The 15719-nt window shown below is 38.4% G+C and overlaps 1 protein-coding gene across 1 annotated transcript in view; it reads right to left on the bottom strand.

Annotated features, from left to right (window-relative positions):
- Window positions 1-15719, bottom strand: part of LOC132406908 (Fanconi anemia group A protein-like) — a 115002-nt gene that overhangs the window by 28230 nt on the left and 71053 nt on the right. The window contains exons 26-35 of the mRNA XM_059993035.1: window positions 13238-13337; window positions 12370-12554; window positions 11616-11718; window positions 10407-10577; window positions 9836-9909; window positions 8993-9121; window positions 8075-8165; window positions 7209-7378; window positions 5602-5707; window positions 3317-3376 (exon numbers count right to left, since the gene is read on the bottom strand). Coding sequence (XP_059849018.1) covers window positions 3317-3376; window positions 5602-5707; window positions 7209-7378; window positions 8075-8165; window positions 8993-9121; window positions 9836-9909; window positions 10407-10577; window positions 11616-11718; window positions 12370-12554; window positions 13238-13337 — 1189 coding nt within the window. The remainder of the gene's footprint in view (window positions 1-3316; window positions 3377-5601; window positions 5708-7208; window positions 7379-8074; window positions 8166-8992; window positions 9122-9835; window positions 9910-10406; window positions 10578-11615; window positions 11719-12369; window positions 12555-13237; window positions 13338-15719) is intronic.

Raw genomic sequence — 15719 nt, 5'->3', positions numbered from 1 at the left:
CCCCAGTAAACAATAGCAATTCCCTTCGCAGAACAGTCATGAGATGGAGGCCACTTGAACCACCTTACTTTTTTCCATCCAAACAAAGATTTAATCCTCCAATCCATCATCTTACCCACAGTTTAGTTAGCCAAGGATATTTGTTTGCCCATAACCTTTCCAGTTTTTGAAAATGCACATACCATATCTTAACCATCTCTAAAAGATAACTCCCTAGAATACTTAGTCATCAAACTTAGCTACTGCATTTATGTCTTTGTAAAGTCTGTAAAGATCAAATAATTTATTTTTATCTGCCATCAACTTATCTGTTGTGTTGCGAATACTTCTCATATTTATATAGAAACTGAATCCTTCTAGAGATTATAGATGAGCGATTACAAGTTTTATGATTGTTATTCACACATAAACCTCAGAGACAAAATAAACATGTTTGATGGACTCCCATTTTCTCAATTTTTCTGACTTCCACCCAACTTGCATTTCATTCTTCTTCTACTCTCTCACATTCAGATAACACTGTAATTTGCTCAATGTTTATTCACATTATCTAGAAACACCCACAAAGACAATAGAGCAATGACAAACAAACCAACAGAAATAATGCTCAAAGCTCTAAGAACAAGGAAGGCAGCAGTAATCCAGACATGAAATCATAGCTAATGATGTCATCATGCCCTGATGCTATGATTGTGCTTTAATATTAATCCAATCCAAAGGTCAAAATAAATGCATTATCAAAGTACGTTTGTGTCACCAAATACAATTCAGAGATTCATTTTCATACAGGAATACTCAATAAACCCACAATAGAATAACAACCATAATAAAATCAATGAAAGCCCGCATATTAGAACAACAATCTAACTTTCTAACGTCAAAAGTGTGAGTTCTCGCACTGTTCTGTTCTCAGCTCATGGCTGTAGCAGCAAAACCTGGACAATATTCAAGAATGAATGGCAAGATAGCATTCCGAAAATGATCACTTCCATAAGACAAAGTCTAAAACTTGTCCTTACCATTCAATGGCACTAACATCACTGAGTCCTCTAGCATCAATATTCTCAGAGTTAACACTGACAGGGTACTCAACTGGCAACCACGTATATATTGTGGCGACAGCAGGTGAGAAGATGGATATCCTAAGCACACAAGACTCTGTGCTTAGCCCCTGCTCTACTTGATTTATATCTATAACTGTGGCTAAGTGCAGCTCCAATGCCATATTTCAGTTTGCTGACAACAACATTGTTGTTGGCCCAACTTTCAGACCCCAGCCAGTTTGGATTGGCAACATCTTCTCAACAATTACCTTGAGCACAAGTGCTGTAGGTGACCATAGGAGGAGGAAACTGCAGGTCCACGAGCCAGTCCTCATGAGGGGGTCAGAGGTGGAGAGGGTCAGTAACTTTAAGCTCTTTGGCATTATGATTTCAAAGAATCTGTCCTGGGTACAGCATGTAAGTGTTATTACAACGAAGGAACCGCAAGGCCTCTACTTTCATAGACGTTTGCTTAGATTCCACATGTCATCTAAAGTTTTGACAAACTTCTACAGATGCACGGTGGAGAGTATACTGACTGGTTGCATCCCAGCCTGGTATGGAAACACTAATGCCCTCGAATGGAAAAGGCCACAAAAAAAAAGTGGATATGGCCCAGTCCATCAGCTGTCAGCAAAACCAAAGAACTGATTATTGACGTCAGAGGTCCATGAGTCATTAGAGAATCGGACGTAGAGAGGATCAGATACTTTAAATTTCTTGGCATTACCACATTAGAGAATCTGTTCAGGGACCGGCACAGCAGATAAGTGCTATCATAAAGAATACATGACAGTGCCTCTACTTTCTTATAAGGTTGCGTAATTTTGTCATGTCATGTAAAACTTGGACAAGCTTCTATAGATGCACAGTGGAGAATATCCTGACTGGGCTAGTATGGAAACAACAACACCCAGGAACAGAAACTCTACATAGAGTGGTGAATACAGCCCAGCACACCACAGGCAAATCGCTCCACATCACTGAGCACATTTACAATGAGCGCTGCCACAAGAAAGCAGCAACCAACATAAAGGACCCCCACCATCCAGCCCATGCCCTCTTCTCCCCACTACCATCAGGCAGGAGATAAAGGAGCCTTGGGTCCCACACCATCAGGTTTAGAACAATTATTCCCCTACAACCATCAGGCTTCTGAACCAGCATGAACTCACTTCAAAACTGGACTCTACCACCTACAGACTCACTCTCAAGACTCTACAACTCAAGTTCTATATTATTTATTTACTTCTTTATTATTTGCACAATTTGTCTACTTCTGCACACTGGTTGCTTGTTAGTCTGTATGGACAGAATTTCTGTAAAAGCTACTGTATTTCTTTATTTTTCTGTAACTGAAAAGAAAATAAATCTCAAGGTAGTATAAAGTGACATATTTGTACATCGATTATACATTAACTTTAATTTTGATCCTACAAGCGGCTCCTCATGCCCCAAAGCCTTTCAAACACCAATAAGCATTAGTCAAGAGTGTGATAGAATACTCTCATCTTGCCTGGAAGAGTGCGGTTCATCCAATATCTCTCTCAAGGAGCTCAACATACCCAAAACAAACAGCTCATTTGGTTGGCACCGCAGAAGTATCATTGCCTGCAATCACTACAACACAGTAGCTACAAAATGTACCAACTGCAGTCACCTATCCAGCTTACTCCAACATATGGAATGTCCTTCACCAAAGACAAGGGTGTAAGTGCCAGGGAGCTCCATCACCTCCAGGTTCTTCTCCAAGTTGTACACTTGAATTGAAAATACATGGTCAGGTTTTCATTGTTATTGGATCAAAACTCTGAAATGTCCTAGCAACTAGTGTCCTAACAAAGACTATGGCAATTCATAGCAGCTCATCCCCACCTTCTCAAGAGCAACTAAGGATGGACAACAAATTCCAGCCTTGCCAGTAATGCCCATGTCCCATCCAGTTAAAAAAAAACTAACATCAATTAAAGAAATGAGAATGAAGCTACCAGAACTTACATGTAAACTTCTTCAGCCAATAAATTAAGTACCCTCACTGAGCAGCATAGGTGATTGTTCATTACACCGTTGTGCAGCAAGATCCATTACAATATCAAACTACTTAGGACTGCTCAATATGGACAGTAAATGATCGGCTGTATAGTAATCATTATGCAATACAGTTATTGTAAGGAATATTATGTCACAGCCTCATTCTGTATCTCACAGAGTAAACTGAGGTAGTAAATATGTTACATATATTGAATAGGAGGGTAATGAACTGGATTCCTTACTCTGAAGAAGTGTAAAGTAATATCAAAAGGAAGAACCAACTCCTTGGAGTAACCATTCCGCTGAAAAACAAAGAAAACCGATTTTAATTGACACCAATTAAAAGATTATTAATATGAACCTTACATATAATGCTTCCTGTGTATGGAACCAAGAAACTCGAGCCAAGACCATTATGCAGTTTTCATTAGATTAATGCTTCATCTTAAAGGGATGGTAACCAAAGAATGCATTATGAAGGTAAGTTGGAGCCAGCTTTGAGATAAGGTAATTATACAATGAGACTGAGCAGTTCTGACTTATGGTTTTGGACCCAAAACATTAACTATTTCTCTTTGCGAAAGTGCTGCCTAACCTGCTGCATCATTTCCAGCATTTTCTCACTTTATTACAGATTTCCAGAACTACAGCATTCCATATTTCTACTGTTTAAAAGATTGACAAGGTAGATGTCTGAAGGTAATCAATGTAATACATATTCAGTATATTTTCCACGGCGTACATAAGCAACAAATCGAGGAAGTCTGAGAACTTCTTGAAAATAACATTAAAATATTTAAAAAATCCCTTTTATAAAAAAAAACAAGACAAACAACATTATCCAGATTACGCGATCCCATTGTCAGAAAAAGATAATGTTACTGATAGGAACAAATTACAGCGAGGGCACTGAAGCTACAATGCACTCTTGATGTGGATATTGTGCAACACCCAGACTATGAATCACGTAAACAATAACTTTTCTACAAACTTAGCCAAACAAGAGAAAATCTGCAGATGCTCTACAAACTTCCCATCTTTTTATTTTTTCCCAATTGCACCTCCTATTTTAGTACATTTGTACGTACTAACATACAAATTAGGTCCAAGAGTGGGCGACTTGAGTCACTGGAACCTGCTCCATCATTCAGTACAATTACGGCTAACCTTAAGCTGTATTCTCACCTACCTCAGTACCTTTTCACCCATTTGCTCACCAAGATTCTACCCAATTCAGTCTGAAAATATTTAAAGATTGCTTCCACTGCCCCTTGACAAAGACATTCATGACAATCATCACTTCGTTTGAAGTGGGCAACTCCTTGTTTTCACACATTACTTTTGTACAGTGTGCCATAGGTGCCTGCACACTGCAAACCCAGCTCCTCAGATTCACTTTGAAGACCACTGTCCCTTTCTCAAAATGCTCAGAGGTACGAATAAATAAAAAGTGTGATGTAAATTAAGGGCAAAATGTAGGACTTCCGATGGGTGGCTGGTCCCTTCTGTACACCCAGTCCAATTACCTGTCCCATTGTTTCTGACTTGCAATTTATATTCAGTTGGCCACTTTATTGGCTACGTCCTGTATCTAATAAAGTGACAGTGAGTGTATGTTTGTGGTCTTCTGCCGCTACAGCCTGGCCACTTCAAGAATCAAGATGTTGTGCATACAGACATGCTCTTCCACATACCACTGTTGTTATACATGATTATTTGAGTTACTGTCACCTTCCTGTCAGCTTGAACCAGTCTGGCCATTTTCCTCTGACCTTTCTCACTAGCAAGGTGTTTTTGCCCAAAGAGCTGCCACTCACTTGATGTTTTTTTGTTTACACACCACTCTCTGTAAACTCTAGAGACTGTAGAGTGTGAATATCCCAGGATCAGCAGTTTCTGAGAAACTCAAACCACCCGGTCTGGCACCAACGATCATTCCACGGTCAAAGTCACTTAAATCACATTTCTTCCCCATGTTAATTTTTGTCTGAACCATGTCTACATGCATTTGACCTGCTGCCACATGATTGCCTGATTAGATCATTGCACTAACGAGTTGTAGAGGTGTGCCTAATATGGTGGTGACTCAGTGAACTTCTAAATGTGGGTTTTCCCTTTCAAATGGAATCAGGATGCAAAGCTGCACCATTCTTCAGAAAAGACTAAAATGAGTCCCAGTGCTTGTTTTAGATTACTGCACACACTTCTTAGTATAATTTATGGTTTTTATTATTATGTATTGCAAGCCACAAAACAAGTTTCACAACATATGTCAGTGAGTGATATTAAACCTAATTCTGATGCAGCTGTAGCCCATTCACTGTGACCCTCAGAGGAATAAAAGTTCCAACCATAAAGGTAAAAATCAGCAACTGACAGGCACCTTGTCAGGAATTCTCTCTATTACTGAACAATGTATTTTAATTACATTCCTGCGGATTATCATCAATTATACTTCATAAGCCTCTTGCGTCATATTTATAAATTAATGTAATTGGTTAGCTATAGTTTTCTAAACTAGACTTACCAGTTCTCTATTTGTAAACTGGAAGAATTCCCCACATTCCAGGTTCGTTTTCAGGCCGTCTGTGCGGGTTCGGAACAGCACAGCAGCAGGAAGTGCCAACAGAATTCTAATCATACCAGAAAAAGGCAGAATCTTGTGTGAGAAACAATAGTGTTCACCTTTTGTTTTATTAAGCTAATTACTATGCTACTGAAGGTGAAATCATGCATAGCCAGCATAAAACTGGGCAACACAGGGTAAAATTACTTGGTTTCAACCCTTGTGTTTCTGTATAGTTAGCCTCTCTCACTTGTTGATCTCAGTCTCCCAAGGTTCTTAAGGATAAAATAAAGCAATGTTCCCAGTTCTATCTAATACTATATGCCCTCTGTTCCAAAAAGGACAAGTGTAACTGTCAGATGAAATCAGCATCTGGTTCAGACGTGTTGTTTTTACAGCTTAGCACTTGCTAGCATTCCCTGGCCAGACTCGTGTGAAGAATATTTTTTTTTAAGGAGCTCTAAAGATTGGCTGGCTGAAGTATTATTTCAGCATTGAGTGAACGTGTAGAGGGCAAATGAATAGTTCTGCACAGCGTATAGAAATCCTTTAAAGACCAATGTATCCAAACCTTCCATCACCTACATATAGATACGTTTGTACAGACGATGCAGGTTGTGACTGCAGGGGATAAGGTGATCCCGACTGAAACCCGCTTATGATTTGATGTTTAAACAAGATTAAAATGGAAATACAAAAATTTATTACTCAAGTTAAACTAAACAGTTAGCAGGAATAGACTAGCAGAATTACACTCAAGGCAATAGCCATTTTATTGCAATGGTGAGCTGTAATCACCTGATAAAGCTTTTCTATGTAACCCACGAACTACAAATTTTCTGACATTTAAAGCACCTTTTACGATTTGAAAGGAAGGAGTTATGATTAAAATAAATGGTTTAATTAGGTATACATCGGATAGTTTGGCATCTCACTTCCTTTAAGACAAAATTGATTCGTTTTCTCTGGAGTGGTGAAGCTGAGGGGAGATCCGATAGAATTTTATAAGATTATGAAAGGAATAGATAGGCAGCCAGTATATTTTCCCCCAAGGTTAGAAGAGCTAATACCAGAGGGTATACATTTAAGATGATAGGGAGAAAGATCAAAGAACATGTGTGGGGCAAGTTTTTTTTGAGAAACACAGTGGTGGGTAGCTGGAATGCGCAGCCTCGGATGATATAAAAGTGATGTTCACGGGACTCTTAAATAGGCAGATGAATGTGCAGGAAATGTAAGGATACGGATATTGTATAAGCCGAGGGATTTGATTACTCATTTCATTAGTTTGGCACAGCGTTGTGGACTGAAGGGGCTTGTTCCTGTGCTGGACTGTACTATGTTCCGTGTACTCTCACTAGTTTGAAGTTTTCACGATTACAGTTAAGATTATGAACAATTAGTCAACAACTCAGCTTAAAAGCTCTCCCTGACCCTTTAGAATTATGTGTTAGTTATGTAACAGTAGAAAATAGAAAAGGCTCACAATTTTAATACACAATGTTAATAGCATATGATTTTTTAACTGTGTGACAATTGCTTTTAAAGATCTTCATTCTTGCTCTTACCTAACAAATAGATGCAGTTCAACCTGGTGCTCTAATTGCTGGCTCAACATCAGCAATTCCACTTTTGCTTTTCTATCCCGAAATACATCCAGGAGAAAATGTCCACCTTCAGCTGATACATTTTTGCCTGATGCTTTTGCCCATAGCCTTTCCAGATCAAACACCATTTCCTGTAATCAAATAAAACAAACTGAACATACTGTCCCAAATACCACCTAAAACCCTAAATATTTTAGTCTATTAAAACAGGGCTGTAAATCCTTGGAATTCACTATCCAAGAGTTAGTAGCTACTCTGTCATTGATGGCTCAAAGCCAAGTCCACGCTTTTAACATTACAAAAATCAGAGCATATGGACCTCAGGCAAGAGAGCAGATTAAAACACAACCATCAACTTTAATAAATTATAAAGCAGCAGCCTATTCCCACTTATGTTCTTGTAAATTCAAAGTAAACAAAACCCATTCTTTTTAATACCAAATCTACTAAATAATTTGTGAAATCTGGCAAAAAAGATCAGTAGTTATTAAGTTGCTGAAATGGAGAAAGCAGATCAGTGAAGAGGTCTAGGTCTAGGAGCATGTCTAAACCCAATAAATTTAATCTTAGAATTTGTGACAATTTAATTACTGTCCTCTCATTACCACGGAGCCCTGGGCTCTGCCTGGAATTTTTAGTACACTTACCCAAAAAAAAAGCAAATTAACCAAACATATTTTCTGCAGTACGAAGGGCATGCAAACATGAAAGTTAGTAATAATTAAAGTCATTCAAAAGTAAAATATTAAATTTTTTATGGAACAGCACAGAATTAGAACTGAAATTAATCCAGTCGTCAGTGTTAGTGCTACGAAAGGAATATTTACCTGCAGAAGACAGATAACGTTTTCATAACCTGATCTATTGATTGAAGGAAGCTCTGTACAAGCAGATCCTTTGAAGTTTTGAACTTTGGCTCTGCAAGTAATCATAAAACTACATCTAGTAATGAAAGCTATAAACCACATGAAGACCCACATTTATTAACTGGATAGATGCTGAAAGTGATGCCCTGCAATCTTGTAAACTATGCTTATTGCATTCAGAAATTGAACTCTCAAGAGATCTGTCTTCATTCTATTGATTCAGGACTTTAAATTCACTTTATTCTTGGTTTCCCCAATGAGATGTGTGGCCAAGATGTGAATGGGAACACAAGTAAACAGAAGCAGGAGCAGGCCACCAGGCCCCTGAAGCCTGTCCTACATTCAATATGATCATAGGCCAAATTGTACTGCCCTCAACTGATTTTCTGTAGCAGTCTTTATAAGCCTCAATTCTTTGATCTTTCAAGAGTTGGATGAAAGAGAAGTTGAAAAATGAATTCTTCCCCCCAGTCCATCTCCTACTTGACTCAAGAGGATTATTGTACGCCTTGAAAGTTCTACTAGATCAATTAGACAACATATCAGCAGTTCCAGGGATAACATCGTTCATGGTGGTGGTAGGAGACATAATTAAGGCTATTTGAACTAAACATGCTTCAGACATGTGTACCTATCAACTTGTGCTCAAACTACATTATCTTCTGGTCATGAAAGTGAACTTCAATAAGTCAGAGAAAAGAGCTGCCGGTGCTCCAACTTAGTAACCCGTGCATGGTAAGGAAAATGTGGCACATGACTACAAGGGTCAGTCCATAGTAGAAATTTTTGAGGGAATGAAGATAAGACAAAGTGAAAAGTCGGGATATTATAAACCAAAGGCAATGTAATCTGATCATGTAACAAATTATGGAAATGTACCTTTTATTGAAATCCATTAATGCATTAATAATAATCCTGCACGCAGTCACTAGATCTCCTCCACAGCCCCCTGCTGTAAGAGGAGATGGCAGATAATGTTGGTAACAGGCCCAATGTTGATATTCTTGTCTGTAAGTGAAGCATAGAACCTTTCATGTTCCTGGTCTCTTGTCAACTTCCAGTCTAATTGACACTCAACAATCAAAAGGCAAACTGAGTAATGACACCTCCAATTTAACAATGCAATCCTTTGTAAATAATCATTGATATTCAATAGATAAGCAGGAATTATGTGGAACCTGGAAGCAGATGACATTTTAACAATATTCATCTCTATTAAAATGTACCAGTCATTATAAAATCAAGTCTATAACAATGTTTTAACAATATATAGAAGAATCAATGGCAAGGTATAACATCCTTTTATGCAGGAAGCCTAAAAGAGTAAATTAGTAATTTGAGTGGAGACATACAGCTGCCTTCTTTGAAAGCTGATTTATTTCCAAAATAAACACATAGTAGTTTATTTTCTTTCTAGCTAATCCTCCTTTCCCTCCCCCACCCTTTTATTCTCTCATCTTCCCCAATCCTTTCCTGTCCTAACTCAGCAGGTCAGGCAGCATCTATGGAAATGAATAAACAGTTGATATTTTGGGCTGAGTTCCTCCAACATTTTGTATGTGTTGCTCTGGATTTCCAGCATCTGCGGAATCTCGTGTTTGTAATTTATTTTCTAATTGGTTTGTAATTGGGAATTGGGGTTATTTACTACTCAACATACTGGGGGGGGGGGGAAGTATTTTCCATATTTACAATTTACATTAGAATCAATAAAATACTTACCTGTCTACATCACTTAGTAGATCTCCATGTGGCTGAATTTCCAGTTCAGACATCAACCAATCATAAAATGTTAGCTACAGAAGAAGAGTTAATTGATCCTTTTAATTTCAATGACATAAAAGATGCAATTTCCTGATATTATACTAAGATGCACAATTACACAGTCCATGCTTTGGATTTTTCAACAGAACTGAAGATGAATCAAGTGAATTTAATTACCAGGGTGGGTAAATGTTCCTGTAATACAATGGAACTTAAGCTATTTACCATTTTCTTCAAGATTTTATTTTCCTTAAACATATGGTAATAATATGACACCTTGGGACTTAATTTAGTGTAAAGCTACTGGATATTAATATACTGAGAGCTCATTTTGAACCTTGGTTCCGTTGGAGTGCCTTACAGACTGCCAATACGCTATCAGAGGTTACTATATGAGTATTTAAACAGTGAACTGTGATGTTTTAAATTTAAAATGTACTAATATAAAGTGAAATTGTGTTTAATTGTAGTTTAAGGATATTTATACAGCTAATCAAAGGCAGTCTGAAAAGCTACATATTTCAATTACCTGGAAATTTTTCATCTGTACAAGTTCCCAGAAAGTACGGTGCTTAAACACTGAAAATGCAGCAGAGGTCCAGTTTAAGTTAAGACCAACAAGATTATTCCAGGTAGATTCTACTACCCCTCCATGTTCTCGCCTAGACTTTGGAATCAGTCGAGGAACTATATACAGCAGCTAAAAAACAAAAACAACTCAGATGTGAATGGAAAGCTCGTCTTTGCACCAGGTGGGACTATTGCACCCACAGTTGTTCTGACTAGAGAACAAGTACCAGCATTCACACATGTGCAGTGTAATGCAGGGATCCACAGATCATCATCAGATGAGGAGTGGAGCAAAATCATCCACACCAAACTGATACATCACTGATATTTAGCATTGAAATAAATGAAGCAATAACTGGCTCATTACCTACCCAAAAAAAAACAGCGGATAGACTTAGGACTGGTGTAATCAGAAACTTACTCAATACATGAATTTTAACTATTGTCCACAACTCTGACTTTAAATAATTGATGGCCATTTAGGGAATCAAGGATTTAGTGCAGGGGAAGTGGTGACGAGATGAAAGATCTTATAATCTTATTAAATGGTGGAGAAGGTGGCATAGGCAATTCCTACTTCTGTTCCTTATGTTAAATTTTAATCAGTGTTTCATTCTTTCAAAAATTTTAACTTTTCTATACATATCTAAAAATGTTTTTTCCAATTCAATTAACCCACTTGATCCCACCACCTATTCTTCTCTCACGTAACTTACTCTCTATCATTTCACACTGAATTAAATATTTTAAATTATAAACTTTTTGGTTTCAAATCTATACAAAAGTCACTGAGGATTTTTCAGCCAGGCTGGTTAAAAACCTGCCATAGCTCGTCTTGTCACAGGTGACACAGCTACTCTGTAATGGATCTCTAATTATTCAGCGACTCACACCAAGTGTTTTGGGAAGCAACTTATGGTAAGAGCAAACATTTTAAAAAAATACTCTGCTGAACACAATATCCAACCAATTTGTCTTAACCTTTATAAATAGTATTACAAGTAGCCATTTTAACACCTAATGACTAGGAGTTAAACTCAGACAGCACAGGCAATGATTCTTTATTTAACATAAAGGATAAATCAAACTTCCAAATTAGGATGCAGTTATTTCTTTCTGAAGTTGTCCAAAGAATTACAGCAATAAACTTGCTCACAGAATGTTTTACCTTTTGCACGAACCCAGTAGGAACAAATTGTGTTACGACATCGAGAGAGGACAAAGAGGATGATGACAAGCAGATCGCATAAACCACCGCTACTGTACAAAACCTGCCAGAAAAAATACATGACTTCATTCACAGATGAGAAAGGACATGCAGTAATGCATGCACTGTGTAGAGTGGCTGGGGTCGGTATCATATTCTGATCCACTTGACTTTGCAAGGGAAAGAAATGATTCATGATCCATGGCCACTGCTAATTCTCAGATGGAATTAAAGTAAAAACTATTTACAGTAAGTATAAATTCAATGTGAAGGAATGGGGACATTACTAACAAGGACAACATTTATTGCCCCTTCCCTACTGTCCTCCAGAGGTTATGGTGCGTCAACTGAACCACCACAGTCCTGGTGGACGTACTCATACTGCACTGTTGGGAATGGAGTTCAACCCAGTGACAATGGAGGGCCACTGATATATTTTCCTATCAGGATGATGCTCAATTTGAACGGGAACCTGCAGACTGTGGTGTTCTCTTGTCCCTGTTTTATTGGTGGAGGTCAGAGAATTGAAAGATGCTGTAGGGATAACCCAGGGAGTAGCTTCAATGCATCTTGTAAATAGTACACACTGCCAAGGCCACGCCAGTGATGGTGGGGAAGGGATCACATGGTACCAATCAAGTTTGCTACATTTTTTCCTCTTCCTTCATTGATGGATATGACTGACGCTTCACACCGGGTCTGTCTCTGCACTCACCTCAGGCAAAATGTCAAATTCTCCCCAGTTCTACATACAAGGCACTGGTTTAGATAGCTAACAAACGGCATTTCTTCTGTACCAGCTGATTGTGGGCTCTCCACTGAAATGCAGATCTGCAAGGTGTGTATGTGAATGGTAAAGCCAGCCAGTCCTAAAATGTGAACATCACTGAGAGAAGAACCCTAGATACAAAGAAGAGATGATTTTAAAAAATTAGAAATGATAAAAAAAAAATCTTGGAAATATTGAAGAGTGTTTACACACTAACAACTGGACCAAAATTATTTTCAAAATTGCTAAAAATTTAAATGCGAAGTCATTACTTTTCATCCTGTTGAAGGGGATATGATGTCTTGGACTTCCTCAAAAACAGGGTAAACAGTTAATTAGAACATAGAACAGTACAACACAGTACTGACCCTTCAGCCCATGGTGTTGTGCAACCTTTTACCTCTAAGATCAATCTTCCTTCCTACATAACCCTCCATTTTTTTTCAATCATCCATGTGTCTATCTAAGAGTTTCTCAAGTGCCCCTAATGTATCTGCCTCTATCACCACAACTGGCAGGGTGTTCCACATACTGGCTGTGTGAAGAACTTATCTCTGACATCCCCCTATACTTTCCTTCAATCACCTTTACATTATGCCTATTTGAATTAGCCACGTCCACCCTGGGAAAAGTCTCCTCTGCACCCTCTGAAGGTGAGTGGTAGTCTTTGTCTTATTCCTTGTCACCGTGCACTTTATGGAAATCAGGATAGAAAAGTTTCCATTGCCACCTCCATTAAGAAAATTAGTCTCTATTAATCTCCTTTCTTAACAATTCAGAACCTTTCAATGCTTCCTATGTGCCATCCTCTTACCTGAAGGGTTGTAAGCTGCAGGACTCTGAGAAGAACAGCACATAGAAGTCTTCTGTGACCACACAACATTTTCACAAACAAAGATGCCCATTCACTTTGCCTATAAGCATAACGTAATAATTATGATTAAATATGCCCAATATTGACAGAGAGAGAAATTAAAAGATGTCAGACTCTGCAAATGATTCCAGATTGTGCAAGTTCTGCAGGTCTTTAAGCATCCTTAGCAACCAACAAAGTTTTTTTTAATCCCATTTAGACTTGAAACAGAACCAATTTACACAAAACAGTTAAAATATCCAGTTTATTACCAAAGCCTCTTGAACATGAGATTATATTTTTTTAAAACTAAGGCAGGTGTAGACTTCGAGTCTTCTGGATCCTCCTCCACCACCCAGTAAGATCATGGCTAATCTGACTTTGGCCTCAGCCTCATTTCCTTCTCCCCTTAGGCTGGAGTCCATACTGTTTAAAAATTGGTCTGTCTTGGTCTTGAAGGTACTTACCTGGTGCCCCCTCTACAGCTCTCTGGAGTAAAGAACTCCAAAGATTCATTGTGTCCCCCATTTAATTTACTACAAAGATTTCAAAATTGCTACACTCCTTCAGTACAGATTTGCCATGTGCCTCTGAAATAATACTTCAGCCCAGATGAAGTTCCCAAACATGAAGTGAGTGCACTACCAGCTAATTCATGGCATAAATCAACTACAGATAATTCCATGTACTTCAGGTGTTCCTTGTTGTTGGCTGTAGTTAAAATACTCTATTTTAACTAAATCTGGAGAGAGAATAGCAGGATTCTCCCCAAGAGTCAAGATGACACAAGATGTTGTTCAAAACTAGGGTGGTATTTCAGTTCATCAGAAACTAAAAATAAAATCTGATTTGGAGCTTTCTTTTAGATTAACAAATCTTTGCAGGACAATGGATTTTTATTTCCATAGACTTTATTTGGTTGGAGATGACATATTCACAAGAGATAGGAGTAGAATTAGATAATTTGGTCCCATCAAGTCTGCCCCACCGGCGTAATCATGGCTGATCCATTTTCCCGCTCAACCCTATTCTCCTGCCTTCTCCTGTAACCTTTCTCACCCTATCAACCTCTGCCTTAAATACACCAAATGACCTGGTCTACACAGCCACCTGTGGCTACGAATTCCACAGATTCACCACCCTGAGACCAAAGAAACTTCTCCTTAGCGTCATTCTAAATGTATGTCCCTCTATTCTGAGGCTGTGCTCTCTGATCCTAGACAGCCCTACTATAGGAAACATTCTCTTCACATCCTATCTATCTTGGCCATTCAACATTTGACAGGTTCCAATGAAATCGTTCCTTCACTTTTCTAGATTCCAGCGAGTACAGGCTCAGTGTCATTAAATGCTCCTCATACAATAACCCTTTCATTCCCGGAATCATTCTTGTGAATCTCCTCTGAACTCTTTCTAATGCCAGCACATCCTTTCTTAGATAAGGGACCCAAAGCTCCTCACAATACTCCAATGGAGGCCCACTTGTTATTTCCACAAAAAATTCCAACAGGTTTGTCAGGCAAGATTTTCCCTTAAGAAAACTATGGTGACTTTGTCCTATTTTATCATGTGCCTCCAAGTACCCTGAAATTATCCCTAACAATCGACTCTAAAACCTTCCCAGCCACTGAGGTCAGGCTAACTGACTTACAGTTTCCTTTCTTCTGCCTTCTTCCCTTCTTAAAGAGTAGAGTAGCATTTTCAATTTTCCAGTTCTCCAGAACCATGCCAGAATACAGTGAATCTTGAAAGATCATTACTAATGCCTCCACAATCCCTTCAACTACCTCTTTCAGAACCCTGGAGTATAGTCCACCTGGACATCCATTAGGTGACTTATCTACCTTCAGACCTTTCAGCTTGCCAAGCACCATCTCCCTAGTTATAGCAATTACATTCACTTCTGCCCCCAGACACTCTCAAACTTCCATCATATTGCTAGTGTCTTCCACAGTGAAGACTGATGCAAAATACTTATTCCATTTGGCTGTCATTTCCTTGTTCCTCTTTACTACCACTCCAGCATCATTTTCCAGCAGTGAGATATCTACTCTCACCCCTGTTTTACTCTTCATATATCTGAAAAAATTTTTGGTACTGTTGTTGATATTACTAGTTAGTTTGCCTTCATCTTTTATCTTTTCCCTTCTTATGGTTCTTTTAGTTGCCTTCTGTTGGTTTTTAAAAGCTTCTCAATCCTCCAACTTCTCACTAATTTTTGCTCTATTGTATGCCTTCTCTTTTGTTTTTATGTTGTTTTTGACTTCCCTTGTCATCCACAGTTACATGATCCTGCCTTCAGAATAATTCTTCTTCTTTGGGATGTATTTATCCTGCACCTTCCAAATTACCCATAGGAACTCCACCATTGCAGTTTTGTCATCTGTCCTGCTAATACCTTCAAAATTCCCTTTACTCCACTATAATAATGATACATCTGACT

The sequence above is a fragment of the Hypanus sabinus genome, chromosome 17 (genome assembly GCF_030144855.1).
Source record: "Hypanus sabinus isolate sHypSab1 chromosome 17, sHypSab1.hap1, whole genome shotgun sequence".
In the NCBI taxonomy this organism is placed as follows: Eukaryota; Metazoa; Chordata; class Chondrichthyes; order Myliobatiformes; family Dasyatidae; genus Hypanus; species Hypanus sabinus.
The sequence above is the reverse complement of the archived record's forward strand: the minus strand, read 5'-3'. Positions and strand labels throughout refer to the sequence as shown.